At 32.4% G+C, this 27292-nt stretch overlaps 1 protein-coding gene across 1 annotated transcript in view; it reads left to right on the plus strand.

Moving 5' to 3' along the window:
* The first annotated feature begins 249 nt into the window (after nucleotides 1-249).
* The window catches only part of LOC109594967 (neural cell adhesion molecule 2), a 65953-nt gene continuing 38910 nt past the window's right edge, over nucleotides 250-27292 (plus strand). Inside the window, exons 1-7 of the mRNA XM_049961501.1 lie at nucleotides 250-446; nucleotides 18443-18566; nucleotides 22006-22220; nucleotides 22578-22694; nucleotides 22858-23064; nucleotides 24080-24231; nucleotides 24840-24984. Of these exons, the coding sequence (XP_049817458.1) occupies nucleotides 362-446; nucleotides 18443-18566; nucleotides 22006-22220; nucleotides 22578-22694; nucleotides 22858-23064; nucleotides 24080-24231; nucleotides 24840-24984 (1045 nt within the window). The 5' untranslated portion in view covers nucleotides 250-361. The remainder of the gene's footprint in view (nucleotides 447-18442; nucleotides 18567-22005; nucleotides 22221-22577; nucleotides 22695-22857; nucleotides 23065-24079; nucleotides 24232-24839; nucleotides 24985-27292) is intronic.

Raw genomic sequence — 27292 nt, forward strand, 5'->3', positions numbered from 1 at the left:
CGATGACAATAATCTAATAAATCCTGTTGCCGTAATAGAATGATGGATAGAAAAGTGAATTTAAAAGGCCGTAAATAAAGTTGCACGCAAAAAATTCGAGTAGGAGTCGTGGACGATTTAAATGTTATATGTTTTACGTGGTAGAGCGGAGCTTAGGACTTAGTCTTGGATGCGCAGTGACGAGTTAAAGTTAGCGCGAAGCACGTGTGAATTACGACTGTTAGAATGCGTACGCGACGTACTCTCGATCGTACTTTCGGTGGAAATGTGAGGGATTTTAAAGGGGTTTTCGACTAAGTTATGGGGTAATATTTTGTGGAATCACTCGATCCTCTGGTGTTGTTATATCGGTTCAGGAAACATGCGGTGCCAAGGATTTGTGGCTTTTGTATTGTTGTTTATTGGTGTTGTGACATCCATGGATACAAAGGAATTTCAAAAAAATTGTAAGTTTTATTTATTAAACGACAATGTCAATGTTAAAAATATTAGATGTTCCTATAACCATAAAATAAATGTATTATGGTCATAGAAATTGTTGAAAATTGAATATTTCATATCTATTATTTAAATTTTCTTTTATGTCAATCTACATTAATTGAATAAAATTTCATAATATTTATTATAAAAGTTTATTCATATAATTTATTAAATATATATACTTCATTAGAAACAAAAACTCTAGGTTTTCATGAAATAATTTTAGTTTCTCTTGGGCATGGCAATCTAGTCTGAATGACATTTCAAGTTGCTGAGAAAATTAAATTGCCATTAATTATTTATATTTAAATAACACTTTTCAGTTATAATTTAGTTTAAGGAATCGAAAAATAACAAGTCCTAATTTACATTGATACAATAATTATACATTATACAAATTTAATATATGTGTCAAAATTTTAATTAGATATCAAAGGATTAACTTAACATTGACAAAATAATTATAACTAACCATTTCATGGACGGTTTTTGTGTAGGACAACATAATTAAATATGAACGTTTTGTTAAACATTATTTTGAAATAAACGCAATTATAATTTGATTATGACAAAACAATCAAATTAAATATAACTTGATTTTTTGTGTGAAATTGTATGGTAAAATGATTAGTTAATTTGTAAAAAGAACTACGCAGTACCTCAATTAGTATTTAAATAGAAAATATTGACGTAAATTTATATAATAATTTGTAAAAAGAATTACGCAATACCTCACTTAGTATTTAAATAGAAAATATTGACGTAAATTTATATAATAACTACTTAAATACAATAACATTACAGTAATGTTAACAATTACATTTTTTATGTTGGTCACTAAACTAAATATTGAATTTTGTTGTCGTGACAGAATATTCCTTTCACTAAAAATATAGATTCATAAATTATTCAAATATACAACGCAATCCAGTTTCTTTTAAATTTTAAATAAACTACGGTATACAATTTCTAAAAAATAGACAGATTAAAATGACTAGGCAAATAAAGAGAGAAACTTATCTATTCACTCAGAATTCACATTTAATGTGTATGTATATGAACTTGGCACTATGTCAATATAAATTGCAAATAATATTTATCTATCAACCAGACTTAATCCAGCTTAAAATCAAAGAGCTTCAATTAACATGTTTATTCAACGGTTATATTATTTTTTATGTGTTTTGTACATTCACATTTGAAATTTGTTTATCTGTCATACACAACTTGCCTTCTTATTCTATTGATACTAATTTATATGTTAATTAATAATCAACAACAATTAAATAGGATATATTACATGCAATAATATTGTAATAGATCCAATTAAAATCTATTTCACTGTTTAGCTATGAAGTCAATTAACGCCTAAGTACGAAAAAATCACCATACCACAAATGCAAGAATTAAAACTCGATTTATAATAATTTCGCTTAGTCAATCTCAATTAGGCAATTTTTTCACAAACATAATAATTGCACCAGAATCAACACTGAATCAATCGCATTATGCAAATTAACACGGTGCAATTATGACCAGCGCAGTAAATCAAAGTTTAAAACATCATAGTTTAAAATCATGCCGATTAAACATATAATTAATTTATACTAATTTTAAATCCCGCCTAATTCTGTTCGATAATTGAAATAAATCATAGCAATTTAATTGATTTATTACGGTCAGTATATTTGTGTGCAATGGTTTTTTTTGGTGCATTAAACTAATGGCGTTTATCTGTGACACTAGTGATGCTGCGACGAGGCTAAATCAAAAAGTCAATGGATTACTCTATATTAAATTATAATGCTATTTTTGTACGTGTTGTGATTTTGTTTGGGGTTTCTTGTCTAGATTTAGTGTGTTAATAAATTTTAGTTTGATGTTGATTGCGCACGAGTGCAGATGAAGCGCTTAATGACTCCGCAGTGTCATTTATTGCCTTCACCGAACAGTGAAAGAAAAATATTCAGATGTCATGTAGGAATGTCGTGTTTGGGTTGTGTTAAAAGCAGGCTCGGTAACAAGACGTTATCACTGTTTTGACTTGGACTGAGAGAGTATTGAAAATTTAATGTCATCAGCATTAGAACTGAATAGTTTACATTTTTTTATATTTTTAGATTATTGGTTAGGTAAAACAAAGGAAATTCTAATTAACAATTTCTAAATGTTTTGATATTTTCAAACTAATTTATGCACCTAAAAGCTGGCTTCGTTTATATTTAACTTCCCTATTGTAGGTCATTTGAAGTGAGAGGTAAACAATTTTTAAATTATCTTTTAAATTACCCGTTAGTTCTATTATTAGACCAAATACGTAGATCCCGAAACAACTAAATTTCCTACATCCAATTTAAACGTGGATGTTTTGACAGTACCTGTGAAACTATATCGGGTCCTGATCCGTGAAAAGCTGAAATATTGTTTCAGCAAAATCCAAAAGCAACACTCAAAGGAACACCGATGTAATATTTGCGGAATTTGCAATTAGTTTGAGCTGGCCCGAAACGCAAAGGACCATAAATAAATTATAACTATCTTGATTATTATCGTTTGACTAGTATTTAACTAAAATAACTGGCACTAGTTGAACTTCAATTTGAACTGGACTATGCGTATATAATAAATAATGGGTCAATTGTCCCATGAAAAAGCGAATTATCTAGAATTTACTGTCATTCTCTTACAAAACATTGGAATTTATATTTATTTTAAACAGTCATATTTTATGTTGCATTGAGCTGACATCAGGGAACCATCTATTAATACCTGATCTATTTTAGGTGGGCTCTATTTTAAAACTTGTCGCATTTCGCTTAAACGGAATATAAATATTCAATTTTATATTGGTGGAATATTAACATAGTGAGTCACCCACACACACTATTCTTAGTTTCCAATTGATTCGTACGTGGAGCTTAAATCAATGTAAATCTGAATCTTTGAAGTGTAAAATTGAACTGGCAAATGAAACTGTATGTGAACTAGTTTAATCAAAATTCTTTAGTAGCGAATTTCCCTCCAAATTATTATCAAATATCATATTACGTATCAAAAACCAAACAAAGACGCTACAACATCTCCATATTTTATACATTGTGATGAGATGTGTTACTTTAGGAGAATTGCCCACAATATAAAGACAGTGAGAATGTGGAAAAGTAAAGTATCCTGAATAAATATTTAAGTAAACACGACAGCACATTGTATCTGTAACATTTTCCCTATCGATTCAACAGTCGTTATCAAGCCTATTTTCTTCTATTCTCTTTTGCTCTCTTCTATTAAGGAAAATTAAATTACTATTTTCCTTCCTAAGAATCAGCTGTCAGCTATTTTAAATGAGAATACGCCCGTAATCAGTGGAATAAGCAAAACAAAGTCGAATTATGTTCTTAATTACGTTTCATATATTTTAAACAAAACATTATCGAAATTAAAACTAAATTACTGTTTTGCTTATCACGTAATTACAGTCGAGAATTTCCCTAACAAATAAACGAAGAATTCGGGTAAATAAATTTGGAAAAGTCGGGAGAAATTGCTTATTTTTGCTAATTTACATTGCGTTGTTTAAATTTAGAGGATGTGGGTGTATTCTTTAATTGCTTATTCGGGCTTTTATGGATTCTCCAATATTATTCCGCATAACATTCGCTGAAGTAATCATATTCCTGTCAATATAAAGCAGAATATTATTTATTGGCAAAAAAAAATTAACAATTCAATTAAACAAAATTTTTGCCAATAGAAATGATAAATCATGCAATAAAATAATTAAGCAACAACCGATTTTTAAGCCGTTTTTTTTAATTAAAACATAAATATAGATCGACAATCGACTCAAAATTTTGCACACATTTAAATCGGTTAGTTGATTGCGGATACATTTGAGAATAATCCTCGACCAATAACTTCAGATTTGCACTGCAAAACGATGTAATGGCATAAAAGATAATTTGCGGTACGGTTTTTTCGTTAATTAAGCAAACCGGCGCATATAAATTAAAACATTGGTATAAAAATAACTCAACTAACATGTGTATTTTACAGCTTAGCATTGTTAATGGATTCATTTGCAATGGGCAAATCCACAGAAAACCCATAAATAATTTTAATTCGTCCGCGATTTATGTGTTCCAATAATAAAACCCTCCCGTATTAAGTTCTAAAAACGTACACAGATATTACGAAGTTTTACATATCCATTTATTCTAGTTGGAAAAAAATTCATTTGAACGGTCGTAAATAAACGCAACTATGTCGGCGAACCAAGGTAACTCTTCACTTTGAAATTGAAAATTAATTTACGGCTTTTTTTGTTGCTTTTAATTAATTGTAAGGCTTCAGTGTTTTACAAAACTACAAATACAATTGGTTTGGCCATCTATATAGTATAGACTATGCACAAACGGGCATTATTGGATTTTTACTTTTTATAGTCACTTTGACGCATGTAAAAAAAGTAATTGAGCCGTTTGATCCAATGCACAATGCAGTTACATTGTAAAATAATATTAATTTTTTCGAATCCAAAAGAATATAACGGCTTGTACTGGATGACCAAATGGGGGAGTTCATTGACTATATCTCAAAAAATACTAAACGAATGTATATATGTATAAAAAATAATATTAACAAAATGGACTGACATATAATTTACCAATAAAAGGTGTATTTAGGACATTTTAAGAACATTTGAGATATTTTCTGTTTACTCCCTGTATTAAATTAATATGGTGGCAAACACTGGAAAAGGTAAAACTCGATAACTTCAATTTGTCTGAACAGATGTCGATAAATTTCAGGTTTTAAATATTTTACTTCAATCGCTAGACAACAGCACTAAGTTGACCTCTCTACAAAGTTTGAAAAATTTATCGAACATTTCAACTGCAACCGTATATATTTTTAAATGTGATCAAAGAAATTTGTGAAAGTCGCTTCTTAATATCCTTTTTTCCAAGAGAAATATAAACAAAAAATAAAAAAAAAATTATGGTAAACTCTCATCCATAACATCATTTTTAAATTTAGTGGCTTTAAAAAACATATTCAATGTAGGAAATGTAAACGTTATTTAATTATGTTAACTCTGTAGATATTTCAATATTGATTATACCTGAATCTGTTGGACCGGTGTATTTTAGAAATAATTCTAAAAAAATTAATTAATATAGTGTAGTAGATAAAATTTCATTTTTAATTTCAACAGAAGAAATAAAAGGAGTTGATCGACAAATAGTTTTCTTAATTATCCTCCAAAAAAAAGATTCAAGAGCTGGAGGTCCTTAATACACTATGAAGTATTTGGACAACGTCCAATGGGCAAAAGTAAAATAGGCTATTTTCAAATGTGAGATTTTTTTATGTGAATATACTTGTCATCACCGACAGGTTAATGTATTTTGTGGTTACTCTCTAATTTATCAGTACAAAGTTTTAACAATATAACAATTAAACAGGTGTCGAGGATGTCAACTATGTTGACAGTAATACATTCACCCGAAACATTTCACATTTCATATTGACCACTGGATATTGTCCAAAGATACATGCCTATTAGTCAACTTTTATAGTTCCCCTGTAACATAAACTACAATTTTTTATCCGCATTTTACATGATACGTTTCCCTTCAAGATGGCGCGAGCAAATCAGAACACCTTATATATAAAATTTCATTTTCGAAAAAAAATTTAAATTTTATATATAGTATCGGAGAAAATTAGAACGACTTTCTTTTTGTTAAATTGACTAACAATGACATAAAAAAATAAAACCAGAAAATTAACAATTTTTATCGCGACAAAATTAGAGTGACTCTTCATAAAAATTAAAATAAAGTAAATCCAACATAAATGGCATAATATTTAATAATTCTTCCAGTATCCCTTGTTGGCCATAACGTCCTCACATCTTTTTCGCAGAGACGAGATTAGATTGGAAATGACTTCCTCGACTATATTGTTCCAATTTGTTTGATACACAAAACGATCTATTTTGTCCTCTATTTTATGAATCGTGCTCATTCCGTAAGTGGAAAAACAACCTCACACCATAACACTGCCACCTCCATGTTTAATAGTTGTAACATATTTTGGATGAAATCTATTGTTCTTAGAGCGATGAACAAATTGTCCACGATCACTTCTCGATTCTCTTTTGAAAGACAGGGTTTTATGTCTGGACGTCTTCTTGGCAGCCCTGACTCCTCTAACCGACGCTGAATTGTCCTCGAACTAATTGATTTGTCTCGTAAATTTCTTAAAATTTAAGTTGCGGACATCCTTGGATTATTTATAATAATTTTCATGCGACTATCTAATGCTCTGGAGATTTTTCTGTTTCGCCCACCTCGTTTTCGAATCTCCAGACTCCCATGAACCACAAACCTTTTAATTGTTTTTTATACCACTTGTATTAATACAAAAAACTGTTCTACTTATAACTTTTTGCGATCTTCATTAATTTTTTTCATTTGAGACATAAATGAACTAAGAGAAATAAAGTAGCGGCCATAAATAAATGTTTAATAATTTAGATTTGAAACATTTTATTTAATATTTAAGATAGTCGCTTTAATTTTATCCGGTACTTTATATGGAGAGCTCAAATCAGTTCTTTAATTTGATTTATATTATCAATTCTGATTGAGACAAAGAGGAGCTAAAAATATGGCTCACAATTAAGAAAAAATATCTTAAATCTACCTTTAACTATTAAATTTGAAAGAAAAATTGAGTTTGCTGATCAATTAATGGTGTTAGCCATCTTAAAAATATGTTTAATAGTTTTTTCTACATCCATTCAGTTGATAGTCTATGAGATATTGTCGACCCCACCATTTGGCCACCCGGTACATGTCCGTGGCCAAAATAAATTTTTAGTTCAGCTGTCCGTCCGAAATAAATCAATGCCCGAAGCGACAAGCAACCGCATCCACCGTAAAATAAAAACCGCGCAATAAAACCCACCAGACATAACGGGTTGTAATCTTACGGCAAACAGCTGTGCACAATAAAATTACGCCGAAGACATTTCCATATTGGCCCTATTTCACGCTCGGTGCGTGACGTGCTAAAAACGCGGCGCTAATGCACTTGCAAATACGCTTTCAATAACCGAACCTCTATTGAAATATTGTTCCGACGATCTTAATTTAACGCAGTATGCGAGAGCCTTTTAATTTAGAAGTGCATCTGGTACCACGCGTCTTTTGTGCAATCCGCAACCGCTCCTGTAACGCTGCAACGCTGGAAAACGCTGAAGCCGGCCGTTTTATTGTGTGCCACGTTTAGTTTTACCTTTTTTCGAAAGTTCCTGCAGTTAAATTTGGACGCCTAGAGATGGGGTGAACAAAGAGATAGTCACCCGTCTGTAATAGTTGTAGCCGTGCCCGTTTCCTTTACATCCGAACAATTTTATTTTTAGCGTTCACTCGGTGTTTATAACGAGCGGCCATTGCAGGTATGTCGGCCGTATTTTTTGACTGGTTCAAGTGAAAAATGGGAATAGAATGTCAGCAAAACACATCATTCTACATACTGAAATAAAAACAAATAAATAATAATAAATTTTTATTAAAATGAATACGTGAAACTGGCATTTCATGTTAAAATTTCTTATAAACACTTTCTCTAATGTATGTAGCATTTGTATGATAAATAACTTTGAATAAATAAATGTAAAGCTTTTAGTAAAATGGTTGTTTGTATTGGCCATTATTGCCGATTGACAAAATTGATAGAAATAAAAGAAAGAAAAATATTGGAAGGAAAACTATTCAGAATTTAAATGATTTATTTACAAATTATTAGGGGTATAAAACAGAAAACTATATACTATATTACATATAATTTATACATAAAATTAGTTATACTACTATTTAATGGAAAATTATTTAAAGAAAGTAATACAATATTATAAAATATACAAATTTATTTATCCAATATTATCATCAACTTAACTTAAAGCCAACCTAGAGGAAATAGGACTGGGTTAAAATTAGTTCAAGGATTGTGAGAAAATGCTTAGTGGATGTGGATTCGTTTGACCTCACATCTATAAGCAAGTCCAATATTGACAAGCTTAGGATCACAATCAATTGACCACAGTAGAAACGAGTAGTTTTTAGTGATGAGTCTAAATTCAATTTATAAAAAAATGATAACTCTGCTTATGTTAAATATGGTTTGTTATACCCACAGTGAAACATGGGGCGGTTCAATTATCCTATGGAGATGCTCCAAATCTTGTGGTGTAGACCCCCTTAGACTGATTTATGTGCAGGGATATATTAAACAACAATGTGCTTGCATATATTGAAGAAATGATGTTCTTAATAAATGTGTTTGAACATGAAAACGATTCCAACAAATGACACCGCAAGTACTCCACAATGTACGGCATCCGGTTTGAAGATAATCTGTATCACTGTAATCATGTTGGCGGACAACAGTTCGAGCATTTAGTAAAATTAAATCTATTTTCGAATTTTTCTTCAAAAGTATACTTTCTGTAAAAAAAAACATAACACCCAGAACGTGTTAAAATATTTTTATAAAATTAGGTATACGAATAACTAACCTATTGAATAGAGGTAGAATAGTGGGCTTGAGTGAAGCAGGAGTTTCGTTTCGAGAAATAGCGCAGTGCTTGAACAAAAATGTGAGTATTGTAATACGGTAATAGTTCTTGAATGAAGAGGGCAGAAGAGGTAGAGGAAGAGGTTCCGGAATATCAAGAGCTACCACTGAGCAGCAAGACCATCCTCTTAGCTCAAGGGCCTTAAGGGGCAGGTTGAGTTTAACGCGAGTGATTTCTAAAGTTTTGCCGATAGCGGTAGGCCCCTTGGTATTCGGTCTGTTTATTTCCATATAAGGTCTTTTGGCCTACGGATTTATCGCCTTTTTTTGGACTTACCTCTAAGAGCAAACCATAGGCGCCAACTAGTGACTGGTGTAAGAAACATTGGGATGAGGAATAGAATCACATTGTGTTTAGTGATGAATCACTCTTTTCCTTGGGCATGCACGATGCTCACCCGTTAGTTAGACGGTGACGTGGAGAAAGAGGTGATCCTCCCTCTGCTGTGAAGAGTGAGTTTAATTGTATGGGGTGCTATTTTTATGGTATCAGGTCACCGTCACTTTTTATTAGTGGCAATATGACGTCCCAGCGATATACCAGGTTGTGGAGCCTTATTTTCTTTTCTACATAAGAAGAGGTCTCGCACTAATTTTTCAGTAAGATAATGCCCGTCCACACATCCAGAAACCTATCATGTGAATTCACTACATTGGCCACCCAGATCTTCAGACCTTTCCTCAATCGAACATGTGTGAGATATGACAGGGCAACTCTTAAGGACTTTACAGTGCTCTTTTCGGACTCTTAGTGAATTAAGACGTCAGATACAGTTCGTCTAGGATATAGATAATCTCATTCGATGCATGTAACGATGCGTCAATTTATGCTTTATTTTTTAATCAATTATTGTTTGTAATAGTTTAATATTTTTCTAAATAAAAATTGAAGTAAATCAATTATATCTAGGTGTTGCGTTTTTTTTGCAAGCAGTATACTATTGGTATTTCAAAGCCCTATAATTTTCTAAAGGAGTAAATTAATTTTCAAAAACTACAACTATACAGGCAATTAGAAGTCCTTTTTCATAAGGCAGGTGTTAAATGTTGAACGTTATGTAATGCCCCGAGAAGGCCCCCAGTTTCAGATGGGCTACTCTGTACATCTACATTTTACATGTAGAAGAAAACAATTTATTGTGACCGTGGAATTATTACTATAATTTAAATTTTTAATAAATTTCAGTTAATCGCTGAAGAAACTCAGAAAACAGTAATAGACAGGAATTTATCAAATAAAAAACATTAACAAAACATCGCGGCGCCCATGGTGGAATTTTTGAACAACCGGAGCCGACGCCGATGAATCAGTCAAGCCCTACAAATTACACATCAAACATTTTTGGGCAAATATCTTACGGCGTTCAGTTATATCGGTGGGTTTCGAAATAATTCAAATTATGCTAATATCATTTTATAACGGAATGTTTTCCACAAGACGCGTCACAGTAATTAATATAATATTAATAATTTTAATGGGGAAATTTCATTATCCTGTTTGGTGCGACGAAGATTTCACGGCGTAATCCTGGACGAAAATCACGATTTAGCGAGTTCTGCGGAATGTCTTGCAAACGGCTTATAGGTCACGCGTTAAATGAGATTATATAATCTCTCAATCCTCGTTAATTACGGCCCTTAAGTGGTCCCTCGCACCATGACATTATAATCCAAATTAAATAATACCTTTTATAACGTTGACCAGGCAAACGAGCTCTCAAAAGAGCTGTGTACATATTTAGGATTATGGCCGTTTAAATTATAATTGGCATCATCTAAACTAAACACCAGCAAATTATTATTAATGAGCGAAGACAATTACGATTACGGCCTCCGGCGTGTTCGTAATTTAAATGTAAATACTCCGAGTTATCTTTTTGGTCTGGATTATTTACAATTTAGCATTCGTTCGCCCGAAGAATAACAAAACTTGGAATGTATTTCGCATAATCCTAATTCAAAATATTAAAAGAGAGCAGGTGACCATGTCGAAAAATGTGGCGCAGAATTTAATAAAATTTCGTTGGGATCCGTCGAAATACGCGAGACAAAGGCCGTCATTAACCTTTTCCAGGGGAAAAAGATTACGTATTTGATAAATGTGTTTGATGTTTTTTAATATAAATATCCTTAGGATTCTGTCCAAAATTTCGGCCTTGAACATTTTCGGTGGGATTCACCTTTCATCTTGTTCGTGCTCGAGATTGTTTAGGTGCATGTAGAATGTCGAGGCAGGCCGTGCTGAAATTACTGAAAGTCTAGTGACCTGTAAACATGGTTTAACTGAAACTAGAGAAATAAATGTTTAAGTCTCGGTTCAAGGTAATTCAGGCGTTCTATTTATGTTTGAAAAAAAACGAATAAATAATTTTTTGTTGTCACATGAAAATTTGCTTTAGAAGCTATTAGTGCAGATGATTCGGGTTCCAATTTTTATCCCCCAAATTGTGTAAACATAAACAAAAATAAGAAAAAAACTAAAGTTAATGAATTTACTGGCAAAGTTGGCGCGACGGGAGTCTTAAAGAAACTAACAAAATCAAAAAAATATGATGAATTACATTTTAATGGGCTCCACCGTCAACGATAAGAGAGATAATATCGGTTATAAACGGCACAAGTAAAACTAAAATGGATATGAAAATCAATAAGGGAGCAGTTTGCGCGAACGAGAAACCAAAAAAAAACAACCCACAATAAATTTTAGAACATTATTACCAGATTATGAATTCGTTATAGTTCTGGCCGACGATAATTTATACGGAACTACATAATTGTAATCCGCGGTCGTTACTAAAAAGCTATTATCAGAAAACAAAATTACGGCTCTTATGCGACCGAATATATGATGAAGTCGTAATTACAAGGAAAACAAATGTAGATCCCCCGCAACGACTGTTCCATAAGTGTCGTGTGCCACTTTTGGCATTTCGCCCGCTTTTCGCACAAGAACGAAAATATCTATGTGGGTGCGGATTCCGACGACGCTCTAAAAACGGCACTGGCGGTCGAGAACTTCAAAAGACTTAATTCACTGACTAACTAACTTTTATGGAGTTTTTCGTTATTTTTAATTCAGTTCGTGGCAAGTGCGCTTATCTATTCTCCCCCTGATAACTTAGATTAGATTTGTTCCTCAGTGTCTTTTAAAAAAAGGATAATTGTCATTTAAGAACTTGACAAATTTAATTAAGTACATATAGTTTGCCTAAGGATTAAAAATTAATAGAATTTTAAACTACTGGAAAATATCTGATTCAAATGAATGAAGTTGATAATTTAATAATATTTTCAAACTTTGAAGAAAACCAAAATTTTTGCAATTCTAAAGAGAAATAAATGAATTTATCTGTCGTAGCCATGGCGGATTAAAAATTACTCACCAGGCGCCAGATTTGACCATTTTAATTAATGTTGACTCATTTAATAAAAACATTTACATGATAAAGCACCAGTTTCCAAGAAATAGCAAACGCGGCACTATCCAATTTTAGCATATATACAGTTTTCTGAAAATAGATACATTAAACATTTAACGAGGTTGATTAGTTCTAATATGCTGGATTAAATCATGAATTTTATTAAAACTGAATCCATTAAGTGCTTCAAAGTCGGCATAGTATATTAGTTTTGATGGATGTTTTGATAACAAATTTGCACTTAGAAAACGATGGCGAAACTTAATTTCATGCCTAAACTAAGTTTACATGTAAGCAGTACAATCAAACACATAATTAAAACGACTAGACCGTTTATTACTGTATTTAACCACCGGTGAATAATGTGTGCGTTGAATGTTCTCCAGGCAAATCTTTGAATGACGAATGTATGTAGACTAGCAAAAAAGCCGACGACAAAAAAGGTTTCATCAAAATGCCCAGACATAAGTTTTAAGCCGTCGTATATCTGTCATAAATTTATGTGAACTTCTGAACTGTCTCGATACTTTGAAAACTCCAAATGGAATGATTGTTGCTTATGGTTTCAACCACTGTGTAAGGATGTTATCGTTTCTGTGTTTAATGTTTTACTACGGTTTACATATAGTTAAAACAATTATTAGATTAACACAGTTTTCAAGTATAATATATTATCTTCTTACTGGCGAATATATAAATTAAGTCGGAGACACTTACCGTATCTGAATTAGTTATTTTATATTATATTCGTATCTTCCAGAGTACTAGATACAATTATGAACAGTTCTGAAATAACACGATTCCCAGAAGTACGTGCACGCACCGGAAAACAAGCAGAATGCCAAAATTTCATATTTAAATGATTATTCGACTGGGTAATGAAGCCAACTAAAAATACATCATCCAATTTAACTGGGAATAATAAGAGCATTGTACTCTATGTGTTTGTCAGGCAAGCAATTTTTTACGTTTAAGTTGTCATAGGATCTAGGAAACTCCTCGAAGTGGGCCAAATATTTCCCGAAATAAAACGCATTAGGCGCCGGTAGGTGTTTCATAAGCGAAAAATTTGGCACGTGAGATTCGGATGGTTCAAAACTGTGGTTATTGTCAAATGAGTCACTCGATTATCTTTTATTATAATAACAGGCTTTCATATTGAAAAAAAATTGCTTTACAATTCCAACGTTACTGCAATTCTCCACATTTTAAGTCCCCAGAGGAAATTGTTCTCGATTCTTGACACCAATTATCCATACACAAATTTGTTAGATGTTAATCTGGTAATTGTAACGTATGTATCGCAGAAACTTATCGCACAGCTGAATATAAAACAGGTAACATCAGATACGGAGGTTTTTGTCATTGTGTTTACCGTACGTTAAAACGTCATAAGTCATCAGGGGAACAATGAATAAAACGTCTGCATTGTGCCGTATAAGCACCAGAACAATGGTGGATAGTGGAGAGGGTGAGCAGCATCGGAACTTATTGTCTGAAGCACATATGCATGTTCTGTGGAACATTTATTTTAATATCAGATTATGGCATGAGCTTAATTATTTCACGGAACGGATGACGTACGGCACGGTTTTACGGTTGAAATAAATATGTACATTAGGGGGTGATATCTTGGCAAAAACTATATGTACGTGTTTAATGGATTGTCTTGAAATCTTCTCTCTGGGACTGAACAGCTTTGAGCTGTTTATCTTTTCATTTAATTTAGCTATCCTACCGGGACTTTCGTCTTTCGCAAAATTATAATCTGCACAGCGCAACTTGGCGTGTACACCATCAATTTTAGTTACATTTAGTAGAGGATTGTTACAACTCAACTGCCTAAAATACAATAAAGCTTAAATGCGGAGTATTTCATGATGGGGTTTTTTTCAAACGAAACTGAGCATGGACAAGAAAAATATTCGATTCATCTGGGTTTTTTTTTAAGTAATCATAAAAAATATTGTGGTGATCTGAGTGATTTAGAGAAGGTGTCTGCGGGATTATAAAAAAAATTTTGACAGTTCGGTCTTCTACCAAGACAGTGCATTAGAAGGGGGAGGATAATTACAGAAAAAAATACAGAATTTCGACGACACACTTTTCATTGTTATTTTCCCAGGAAACACTCGAGGGAATAGGATGATAGCGAGATGCGCTGCTGTTAAACGATTCGTTCTCTCGTTCCAAATGCACGGACATTTACGTCAACGATCTGACATCTCCATCTTAAACATTTGCTTTCGTCGGTATCAAGCTCTGTTTATAAAATGGAAAAATATTATATACCGATCCGTTGAGATACCCCTGGGAACGGGGAATATGATTGCGAATTTAATGTGGAATGCTTTAAAATGAGACGGGAATAAAAAAAAGTCTGGGCATTACGAGACCAGTACTATGGGATATAGTCCCATCGATTTTATTATGAACATTAGCTCAACCGGTAAATTTTATAAATTTATTTATTTAAATTTAAAACTCTACTCAAACAGATGCACAGACATTTAAATATTTTCTTTCATTTTTCCATACTTGTTGCGGAAATGGAAACAAATTGGAAATTGATATATTTTGACTTTTTCGTACGCTATTTTTAGTTGTTTAATATAAACAAACTGCAATTTAAATTTATCACATATATAAAAGCAAAAAAATAAATTATATTAATAACTCTGATAATTAATAATTATAGAAACTTATTTAAATATATTAGAATTATTATCTATACTATTTGATGCCAGTATATATAATGTTGTAATGTATTTTTTTTACTTTATGATTTCGGAAATGCCACGGAAATGGGCCAAAATTATAAAAAAAGTAAATTACAGAATGTGTTAATGTTAAATTACACAGATCAAAAATCCCTTTCAAAGTTCTAGTCTAGCTCAATTCAGAAAAATATATGTAACATTTTATAAAATAAAGGTATAGTAGTTTTTATAATACAGTATAAAAAACAATAGTAAATTAATATTATTATAAAAGTTCACATTAAAGAAAAGAGTTATGACTAAAATATTTAACAATAAAAAGTTGCTATAATAATTGGCACTCCCTCCATGTATGATTTACCTCTAAAAATATTTTTCAGCGTAAGGTTTCGTAAACATGTACGGAGGGATTTTGTTTTTGATAGGCAGTAAAATAAATACGATGGTGGATTGTACAAAAGGGCGTGGCGGTGATAAATCAGTATAAAAAATCTCCATCAAAGAGTTTTTCTCAACAAGAGAAACGTATGTTAGTCATGTGAATATGGATGTTAGCCCATTTTACATTTCTTCTTATGCTAGAGTTCTCAATGTTTTTCCTTTGCTTTTAATAAAACATTTTGTTTCAACTTGGTACTATGAATTATTCATTGTTATTCAATTTCAAAAGCTCGAAGAAGGATTACGATAATTTGGATTTGTGCGACTTTATTAAAAACATTTTTTTTATGCAAAATTGTTAGTTAAATTTAGAAAATTGTTTGTTTGCACAAAAACGCATCTGTTTCCGGTCCCCATTTCAAAATAATGTGAATATATTATAATTGGACATCATCAAAGAAAGGAGCGACATATTTTCTGAGAAGATTATTTTTAGCTAAAATATGACATTGAGTTTAAAATACATACGTAGGTAGTAAGTGACAGTATTATTCAAAATATACCTTCGGAAACTGAATACGTATACATTCTGAACTAGCACCTAAGAAATGTATTTAACAAATGATGACGGCAAATTAGAAGTGATCTTAATAGGAGTCTATGAAACAATGATTGGAAACTAAAACCCCATAAAAGTTTTCTTATCAAAATTTTAAGAGTCCCCGACTCCCGGAGTGCATCAGCCGAGAGGGAAAGTGCGACGGGAGATGGTGAGATTGGCACGCGTGGCCCGTTCCATCCCCCCAGATAAGTTCGAATTACTTACAATGGCGCCAAGTTGTAACAACGAGATTTATTTCTGACGCCTGACATTCCTTTAGTCCAGGGAACGTGTATTTCTATCCAAATTAGTTTAGGTTTCGGTAATAATGCACTTGCGTTTGATTAATGCCGGGCAAAGATCTGAATACCAAACCAGATTCATATCTTGCGAACTTGACCAAACTTTAGTTTACATTAGTACCACTTGCCACGTAAACTTTGTACAATTATTTGCACTGATTCACCACAAACTTAAACAGTCGTAAATTTAACAGGAGGCATAGAATGTTTTATCGCGCAGTGAAGTGCAGGTACATGTGCCGCCCATCAAATTAGTTTGTTTAAACGCTGAAAGAGCACATATTTGCTACTGGAACTTAAATAAATATATTAGTGTAACACAGCATTACAAACAAAAATGTTTAATGATATTTGCCAAGTATTTATTCACGTGTACCTTCAAATTTATTAGCTGAATTTACAAAAAAATATATTTTCGCCTTTGTAAAAATATTCCTATAGAAATGTTTCAACATTTCTGCATGGTTGTATGGAGATGAAAAATCACTGGGCCAGAAAATAAACGTTCTAAATGATGATGTACATAGATAAAAAACGAAGCCACATATGTATACGATATTTTCCGTCAAAATACAGCAAAGGGTAAAATGAGAGATATTTTTATCTGTCAATAAATATCTCATATCCAACCCATGCTTTATTCTTACGCGCACTGAAGTATGCACGGAGAGTATGAAGCAGATTTAAAGAATTTATTCTGGAAAACGTGAAACCTACATGAGATTAACTCATATATGTACACATGTGTAATTACCTTGATATAATCTGTTGTCGTACTTTTTAACGAGAAAAACCCTTTGATGTAAATTTTTGCCAAAATTTATTACCGCACACGCCCCTTTGTCCAATCCGTCGTTTTTATTTTACTGCCTATCAAAAACAAAATTCATCTTCGTGTTTACAAAACCGTATACCAAAAAAAAAAAAAAATTTACGAGCGAATTGTACACAGCAGCGAAAAGTACTTCGTAAATTAGTGAATACATTTTATGTCTGTATTACGCAGCAGAATAATCCAATCGCTCATTTGATAATGGATTTGGGAAAATGTATGTGTCCATTATTGTTGAGTTTTCGTAATAATCAGTCAATTATTACTACGACCATTTTGTATGGGTTTTAAATTATTGCCTTTTATGACTTTTAACAGCTGAAATTGACTTCTATATATTAATAAATAATAGTGGTTATTTCAATCGCAATCGATTTAAAACATTTTTGTGTTTGTCTTATCATAAATATTAATTATTTTAAGATTCCATCAAACAAGTTCAAATATAATATAATAATATTTTTAGACAGGAGCAATTTAGCCCCTCAATATACTGATTGTTTGATACTATATGATAATTATTACTAATTGAGGGTTTCCACAATGATTGGTCAATTATAACAACCAATTTCAAGTTTACAATTATCGGCTTTTAGAATTTGGAACAATAGAAATCAACTTAGGATTAATTATTTGGGGCGTTACATCAAAACACGTAAATGATCAATAGCCCTAGGATACGCATATGTGTATTAATCACTTACCCTGACTGTTTGTTAAATCGTTTGTAATTGAGATGGTTTTGAAAAAAATATTATTAATTTAAGATTTAATTTAAATATAGGTATAAATAAAATTGTATGAATTTGCAGATTAATTTATTATTAATTGAAATAAAACAATTTATTTTGTTCCTTTTACAACAGTAAAAATTTTATTTGAACAGTTTTATTCAAACCTTATCAGTTGGAAACTCTTCTTAAAATTATATATCAGATAAATAGTATTTAACCTAAAAGAAACGTTTAGCAATTGTGAAGAAATACAAAACATATTTATAATTTACAATCACTAAAAAAAAATCCGATTTGACTACGTAATTTACTGATTTTTTGTTTCAGTACACGCTACTATTATCTGGGGTATACCAGGTCAAGATGTAGATTTACCATGTGATGTCTCAGCCAACAGCAGTGTAACAATGATATTTTGGTTTAAGGACGAAATCAAAGTACCATTGTATAGGTAATAATTAGAAACTAATAGCCATTAAGCATATTAGCTTCCTTACAAATATGCTATAGAATAAATATTGTCTTAAAATGTTAAATACTTGTGTATACGAGGTTAATTTTGATGGGCAACAAAGTGTAACGAAGATTGGAATAAATATATTACTTAACAACGTCCATAATCTTGCTCAACCAATTGAGAGAGCTAATTTTCTTATTAATTCAAATTAGACGCCTACACAACTTATTTACGTAATGTTTGCAAGCAGGAAAGGTTTCCAAACCGAATTTCTAATTGTTGTTCTTTTTATATAGGCAGTAAAATGGGCAAATATATTTAAACATCGTTTTAAGTTATCAAATTGCTGGATCGGGAAAACAATGAAGCCGAACGATAAACGCTCTCCGGAATAATGAAGTTTGTACGTGAAATTTTCAATTTTAATAAAAATCCGGGAGTGGTTTTCCTTGGTGCGCAATTTCGTTGAACGAGTCCGCCGCCATATATTAAAATAATCCCGCAGTTTTATATAGTTTTGAAATAAAGGTTGATTATTCGGCAAAGCAAAACACACTACCGTAGACCGGGTGCCTTACGGCGATTGTGGTATAAAAGTAGTGAGCTCAGCAATTTGTTCCGCTGCTCCCGGACTTTGATTTATATATCCTGAACTTCGCCGAAATGTATTCCGGATTCTCCACATCTCACTTCCTGTATGCTCATCGGTTCGCGATTTTTCCAAATAAATTCTATACGGCGGGACCATCGAATGCCAGCATATTTATCTCAACAGCCATAAAAATACCATCCCAGGATAATGCTGAATATGACTTTAAATAAATGTTCTATTTTAAAACATTGTCCGTATTTGTAATCTTTCAAATTAAATGCTGGTATGAGACGGTGCTAATCTTAGTAAAACATAAAACATTAATCGCCGTAAAATAAGTATACGAATTTATGATGTGTTTATTTTTGCATCGGAGTGAGAATGTATTTACAGGCATATAAAATCTTAAACGTACAAACATTTAATTAAAAGCAAGTACCTAAGGTTTAGTTTAAGCATAACAAGAAGACATTAAAACGAAAGATAAAAATCAAATCGAATAACGCATTTAAAGTTGAAAAAAATGAATCATAAAATAAACAGATTTCTAATGTAAATCCATTCGGGGAACGGAACATTCGTTAGGTTTTCAGTTTTTAATGTTGCTTCCGCATTTGAAAAGGGACAACCCTTAAAAATCGGAGAGAGATGCAAACATAATGGATTATTTAACTGACTACGAAAACGTTCCCCTGTATATAAGAAGCCGTCAAAAAACCGATGCGTCTTAATAATAATTTGCTGAACGTGCAAAAACCATCAAGTATTGAGTGCCATTTTCATCGCTTCGCATATTAAACCAGAAATGTGAATACATTGTGTTGAGTGGATGTAATAAGAGAAATTCTCGACTCCCGATGTTTTATCGCGTTTCATTTAATAGAATTTATTTTTGATCGTTCAAGTTTTGACGCCAACTTTGAGCAAGAGGGGCGTTTTTTTAAATATATTAACCAGTATTTCGCTAACTTTGTAATTAAAAAAAATACTGTGTTTTTGTGTAGTGTAAAAAGCTTTCAAATTGACAATTTAATCACAAAAAATATTGGGGTAGCGATAGTTGTTTGAATAGAACAAAAAACTGACTCAATATTTTTTAATTTTATTTATTAATGTGATTTATTTTTCATTAATTCAAATTTAAAAATCAGTTAACAAATTTCGATAATTTAATTAATAATACATTATAGATTCTTACTGATTTTAAAAGTTTAATATACAAACATACAACAAGTAATTAAATAAAATTTAATTTTTTAATTATGCATACATATAAACATCTTTTTTAATATAATTTGTACATCTTGTATATTTTTTTTTTATAAATTATCGAATATTTACACTGTAAATTGTAGTTATTTCAGACATACCTAAATACTCAAACAATTAATAATTAAGGGAAACTTTCAAAGCTGTTGAAATATGCTGGAATTTTATTTAGAATTCAGATATTATATATTAAAAATTAAATATAAACATTGTAGTTTCAGACATATTTATTTAGATAGTTCCTATAAAAATTTATTGAGTACAAAATATATTTAGTTATTACCAATCCGGTTCAATGATAAAATCTCTGGGCTTGGGTGGTTTTATAACCTTTTCGTATATCCACGGCGGTTGCTCTATAGGAACTGCACTCCCACTTGGTAAAAAATTTGTGACATACAGCCAGAATAATATGTGAGAGACATACCACCAAAAGTTAGTAATTTGCTGAATGCGCCTAATATTTTTCCGTTTGGGCCATATGAAGACGAGACCTTTTTCTTCGTATTTACAATATGTATCTGGGATTGTTACTTTCTCATATACATGTTGATAAGTTAAGTCTATTGGCCTTAATCTTGTACGTGAAATCTCCCTGTAGAGGTCCAGCTGTCTTTTTAGCTTCCTAAACTTGTCTGTATTCAAAATCGTTTCCAAAATTAATCTTATCATTTTTCCAATGGAATCACGGAGTTTATATAATGTATAATAATGATTTAGATTGCGCTTGAATAGGAGATGATTAGATTCATCAGATGAAGATCGTATTACTGATTTAGATTAGAAAAATCTAAATTTATGCCATGTTAACTGATGATGTGACAGTAATGAAAACGTCATGAAATTGTTAAAAAGTAAAGCCACATTTACATTACAGATATTGTAGATTTTGTAGATATTTATTTTGAAAATATTGTAATGATTAAATTATTACAAACTATTATTTTAATGAAATTATTGCTATAAATATAATATAAATATGGTGACGATTCAAGTAACATATGCTATGGCGATGTTTAAGTTTTTCTATTTTTGACAAGATTAAATTTATGTACACCGATATATTTAACAACAATTTGCTTCCATATATGGAAGAAATGATACTCTTAATAAATGTGTGTCAACATGGAAACGATACCAAACACAAAACCAAAATTGTGACGAATCACAGGAAGAAAAATAGTCTTGTTGTATATTCGGAAATTGGACGAATCTATACCACGGAGACATATTTATAAAACAAAGTGGATATTATACACAGTTTAAATGTTTTAAGTTTTAATGTTAAATTAAAATCCATTTCGAAATTAAAACTGTAGAGAATAAGAACGAGTAGTTTTTATAGTACTCTATAAAACAACATCAATAAATTAATATTACTTAACAGTTCACATTAAGTAAAAGAGTTATGCATAAAATATTTAACATTTTAAAAAGTTCCTATAATAATTATTACTACTGCATGTATGACTTAAAAATGGCGAATGCGCAGGTAACCCTCGCCCACAGACATAAAAAAACGAAGTTGTCTGTGGAGCATGAAAATCGACTAAAATAAATTTTTAATTTTAGCCTGGACGCCCGCGGTGGTCCTCTAAGCGCCGCCTCGCATCTGGCGATGAGTGACGACCTCGGCGCAAGGTCCTTCTTCATCAGCGACGACAACCCCTCCACCGCCCGCCTCAGGATACGCAACGTCCACATCCACGACCAGGGACTTTTCCGATGTCGCGTTGATTTCCTCAACTCACCTACCAAAAACTACCAGATCAATCTAACCTTAGTAGGTCAGGCCCATTATTTCCCAATATTATTAAAAAAAAAAAAAATTCTTTTTAATAATTTAGCAATTTATAATATGTTACGAAACGAGTTACCTTAACTTAACACCAGTTGGCAGTTCCTTATTTTATTTCGTGTTTTTGTCACCGCTTTTGATTTATTAAGTTTTTTTATTAAGAATGGGGCGTCCGTAATATCTTTAATGCGGTGCTTTTAAGAGACGCACTTCACAACTCGGGCGAACCATTTTAATTAAAATATATTACACATTATATATCATCATTATACATTATGCTAAGCCTTTAAGAATATTTGTTGCATTAAGTTTGAAAATTTTGAACTGTAAATTTGATTTGTTACAGAACAACCTTCAAGTCCTAAGATTTTCGACGCTGAGGGCAGAGAGATAAAGGTGAACGAGTCTGCGGGACCGTTTTTTGAAGGGCACGAATTATTTTTATCCTGTCAAGTTTCTGGAGGTAACATTTTTTAAATATTTGTCCTAGCTATTTGACTGTTACACATGTATTATTACAATTCGAAAACCAAACCAATCATCCTGAATTCAAGTGAAGAAGGAAAACAGACAGTACACGAGTGATTCGTAAGGCAAAGCACGGCCTGAATTATTTCGTTTCGCAGGTCGTCCCAGACCGACGCTGACGTGGTGGCACAACGGAACGATCCTGGACAGCCTGGTGGACTCGGGCAGGGCGACGAGCACGACGGTAAACCAATTGACCGTCGTGAGCGTTCCTCGTTACCTCAAGGGAACCCGTCTGGAGTGTCGCGCCACGTCTGACGAGAAGGCCGGCCACGTCGTCAGAGAAGTCCCGATCACTGTTTTCCGTAAGTGCAAGCGATGCCCGGGAAATCATGACTGACGGCTCACGCCAAAAAAGAGATCCCGGTCGAACTGAAGGAATTGCTTTCCCCCAGCAACCGTCGGATTAAACGTGGATTTCCGTAAAAACGCCGAAAATATTACGGGATTTGTTTTTTTGAACGTTTAAACGAAAATCAAACCAGCCTTTCGTAAAATTACCGTAACATAACGTAGAACATCACGTAGTGTTCCTCGCATTCTGACACATAAACACCATATTACTTTTATAAAGATCTCGGACTCGTAAGTGTATTTTAACTTTTATACAGTTCCTTTCACGTGAACGTTTACGGCCATGTCTGCTGTTGAACTAGTCCGCAGGGAAAAGAAACAATGAGAAATTTACGTTTATTTTATTTTCACTGGCTTTTAAATAAAAAATTATAGCGTTTGTAAAAAGAAGAATGCTTTAAATTTGTGCACTTTGATCCTAATTGTCGGTAAAGTTCAATGAACGAATATTTATTTTACCTAATTAAAATGGATTTTTGTTTTCTTTGTGAAGTTGCTAAAGGCTGAAACATAATGGAGTTTTATTATTCAAGAAAGTTAATGCTTATTAAATAGTTAAGTCTTCTTAATACATACTATGCAAAATTTCCGTACTTTCCTGTACAACATTATGCAAGATGAAAATTACGGAAATCTTTTACCAAAGCAAAATAACTAATGCACAAGGTTATTTTTATTAAATTAGCTGAAACGTTGTTCATCATTAAACGAATTTAGTTTCTCTTATTTTAAACTAATATTATTGTGAAGTTATTATTAAATCATGCTTTGTAGATGTTAACTGGAAGTAAGTGTCTGGCTGTGACAAATATTCAAAATAAGGAAGATATTTGTTTTTTAGTTGCCCGGACCCTAGTCAAAGGTTTTACGTCTCAATTCTGGTGTAAATTGAATTAAAAAGTTGGTCCGTTACTCGGTTAAAGTTAACCGTTAATACGTACAACTAATTAAATATACTTGTTCCAGTGAAACCGAACAAAGTAAAAATCGTTACGGCCAATGGTTTGTTATCGACGCAAAAATCCCAGAATATAAGATGCGAAAGTTCCGGTTCCTATCCACCTGCCAAGTTAACATGGCTACTTGATGGAAAACCTATTAGGAACGCTGTTGTTACGGTAAGTAAGTTACAACGCATTAGCAACTTTCCTAACTAATTCAACCGACTGTATTTAATTAGACACATTATAGCTTATCAGAGTTGGAACGAATTAACATCAGTTATTCTACGAGAATTTGCAAGGGTTAATATTTGGATGAAAGCAAATGACCACTAAGACTTGTAATAGAACTGGGAACGGGCTTTGGTCAGATAAGATCAAGATCCAAGTGAACCTGAAAACCTATTTTAAACTGGTGTACAATAATTTTATGAAATCAACAAAACTACCTTATTTAAAATACATTTTAAGCTTTAATCACTTTGAAAATACATTGTGATATAGATGTTTACTTAATTTTTCTGAATATTTTGTTTAAAATAACTTTTTTACCTCAGAGAGTTTTACTTAAGTTTAATATACTCGTTCTTTAATACAACCAGAGTATCTCATCTCATGTATAGCGATTAAAATAAAAAACCGAAAACAAAAAAATAAAATAACGGTGTATAAGTATATTAGACATATTTCATTTTGTAAAAAAGTCCCATTCCGTTTGCTGTATACGCGAATAATATTTATATATGCCGGGCTCCATATGCACGTAAAATTGTGTTGTTTTGCAGGAAGAGGTGACAGAAACCTTCACTGGGAGTATCGTGTCGCTGAGCGTCGCGGCAGAAGACGACGGGAAGGAATTAGTTTGTCGAGCTGACAATCCACGCTTTCCTGGGGGAACCGTCGAGGACGCCAGGCAGATACATGTTGCTTGTAAGGACCCATCTCCTTCTTTTTCCACGGCTTCGACTTTGTCTTTGGAGTTTTGCTTTTTAATTCGCTTTTTGCCACGCCGAAAGGAATTGCGCCTCGGGTGGATTAACGTGTCACTGCAGCATCTAATACGCGGACTTGCGTCTCCCATTAACACGGTTATGTCTTAATTTCTATTGTAAATGATATCGTTTGTTTTATTGTATATTTACAATTTATCTATTTGCAAACTATATTGCACTGAGCAGATGCTATTAACAAAATTTCCCATCGCTTTGTTGCTTTTTCCTAAAACTCTCATTACAATCAACGTAGTAAAATAAATATGTGGGTATTATTCTTACAACTGTTGTTGTTTCGTTAACTTTCGATATTCATAATTTATGGATATATATAATTGTTATTGTTTTAAAGTGTTTTGTATGAATTCATTTAATAATGCGTGTGTCAAATAAATACGATATAAAGTGGGTTTTTAATTTAAAATGAAAATTTATATTATTTTGTAACCTGTTGAAATAAAATTAAATAACATTTTTGCCTCGAATCAGTGTTGAAATTAAATAAATTTAACCATAAAAGGCAATTGATTTTAACAGGAAATCGAAATTTTTAACAATTATAAGTTGTCACCAGAGCCAGCTTTTTATGATATTTAACATTGTATAACACCTACACAAAAATTTGCAATCTACTGATTTTAATGATGAGTTTTCAATGTAACAAGTCAGTTTGTTTACGGAATTTTTACTTGATTTATTTTTATACACGCACAGCTTGTTCTAATTTTTAATTAAACCACGCCGTGTATGGTAAATTGATAAAAAATGAGCATCCGCAATACTGCGTGAGCGTGCAAATAGAATACGAATCGCGGTCCGAAAACGATACACGATATCGCTTATTGGCGTCGTTTTAGGGGGGGTTACACGTGGGGGATTTGCCCGTACAACGGACTCGACTAATTTATTTAATAAACTCGTCATGCACGAAATCAGGACTAAAAGCACTGGTAACGTATACCTCCTATAATCCCGTTAGCTGCGGTCGCCATTCCGAGACACGGACTGACCTAACATTTGTCACAAGATCCGAAATGGAACCGCAAAAGGCTGAACTACAGCCCCGGCCTTACTTACCTACGCTCCTCTGTCTCCTATCCGTCCCCCCAGTCATGCTTTAAATTCGCTTTACGTCCGTCGACCGCAAAACCTTACCGAAAATGTTTTATTTGTGAAACAGTTTAACGAATTAACACCCGCTTTTTTCCAAGCTGACAAATTAACTTGATGCGCGCTTCTCGTAAAAATTGTTTGACCTGTCTGTTGTTTTTCTTTAAAATATTTCTTTAATATTCCTTCTTATATAAAATGTACCCTTCGCATACTTTTAAAGTCAATATCGGCGTATTTTACAAGTAAACATACAGAACAGTTTATTAATTAACAAATGTAAGATAAGAAAATAATTAATTAAAATATTCGACTACTTCGACTCTGGGTACTCTGGATTCGGATTAGACTCCTACGAGTACTCGAGTACATATTACTAATGCATCTTTAAGGAACTGAAAATCAATACCGGCGCATTCGCCATTTTAGTAAAAAAAATCCGTAAATTTTATTGTTATTAAAGAGTTTGGAGTGAAAGTCCCAAAAGTATTTGGATTCCCATAAGATATTAATCCGTGACCTAATTACACATAAAGGGCATCCCGCCATGTAATTTCAGGAAGCCAATGTTTAATTTAGTTTTCATATTTAAGTTGTAAAACCCAACCACTCACGAAGTTTAAATTAATGTTTTTATTGGAGTTACCTCGAATGAACTAATTAAATATCCATTTTCCACTAAGAAGCCTTCGGTGAAATCAGATGGTCCGTTTCTTAAACGTAATAGCGAACTATCCCGGAGTAATAAATGTGTGAGAACCAATTTGTGTTCGCCAGTTGTGGTATTAATAAACGGTTTTCCTAGGATTCCAGTTATTCGGTCTCTAACTAATACACACCGCCGAAACGGCCGCAAAAAGCAGGAAATTAAAGTATAATTGCTTATTGCTCATTAATTGGGGGCAATATTGGAAGTTTTAATTAACGAGTTTTCCGCCCATGACCAACTCATTAGGTTTGTTTTCTCAATTAAAATCACCAGTTTTCATTTTATAAGGTTAAATCTGCTTTTTGTTTTGGATGAGTACGTACTATCGCGGAAATTTCGCCAGAAAGCGGAAATAATCGCTAATTAAATTTGTACAATACATTAATCGGAAGTCGTCCTATTTATTAATTGTAGTTTAAAAAAAATA

The sequence above is a fragment of the Aethina tumida genome, chromosome 1 (assembly GCF_024364675.1).
Source record: "Aethina tumida isolate Nest 87 chromosome 1, icAetTumi1.1, whole genome shotgun sequence".
NCBI lineage: Eukaryota > Metazoa > Arthropoda > Insecta > Coleoptera > Nitidulidae > Aethina > Aethina tumida.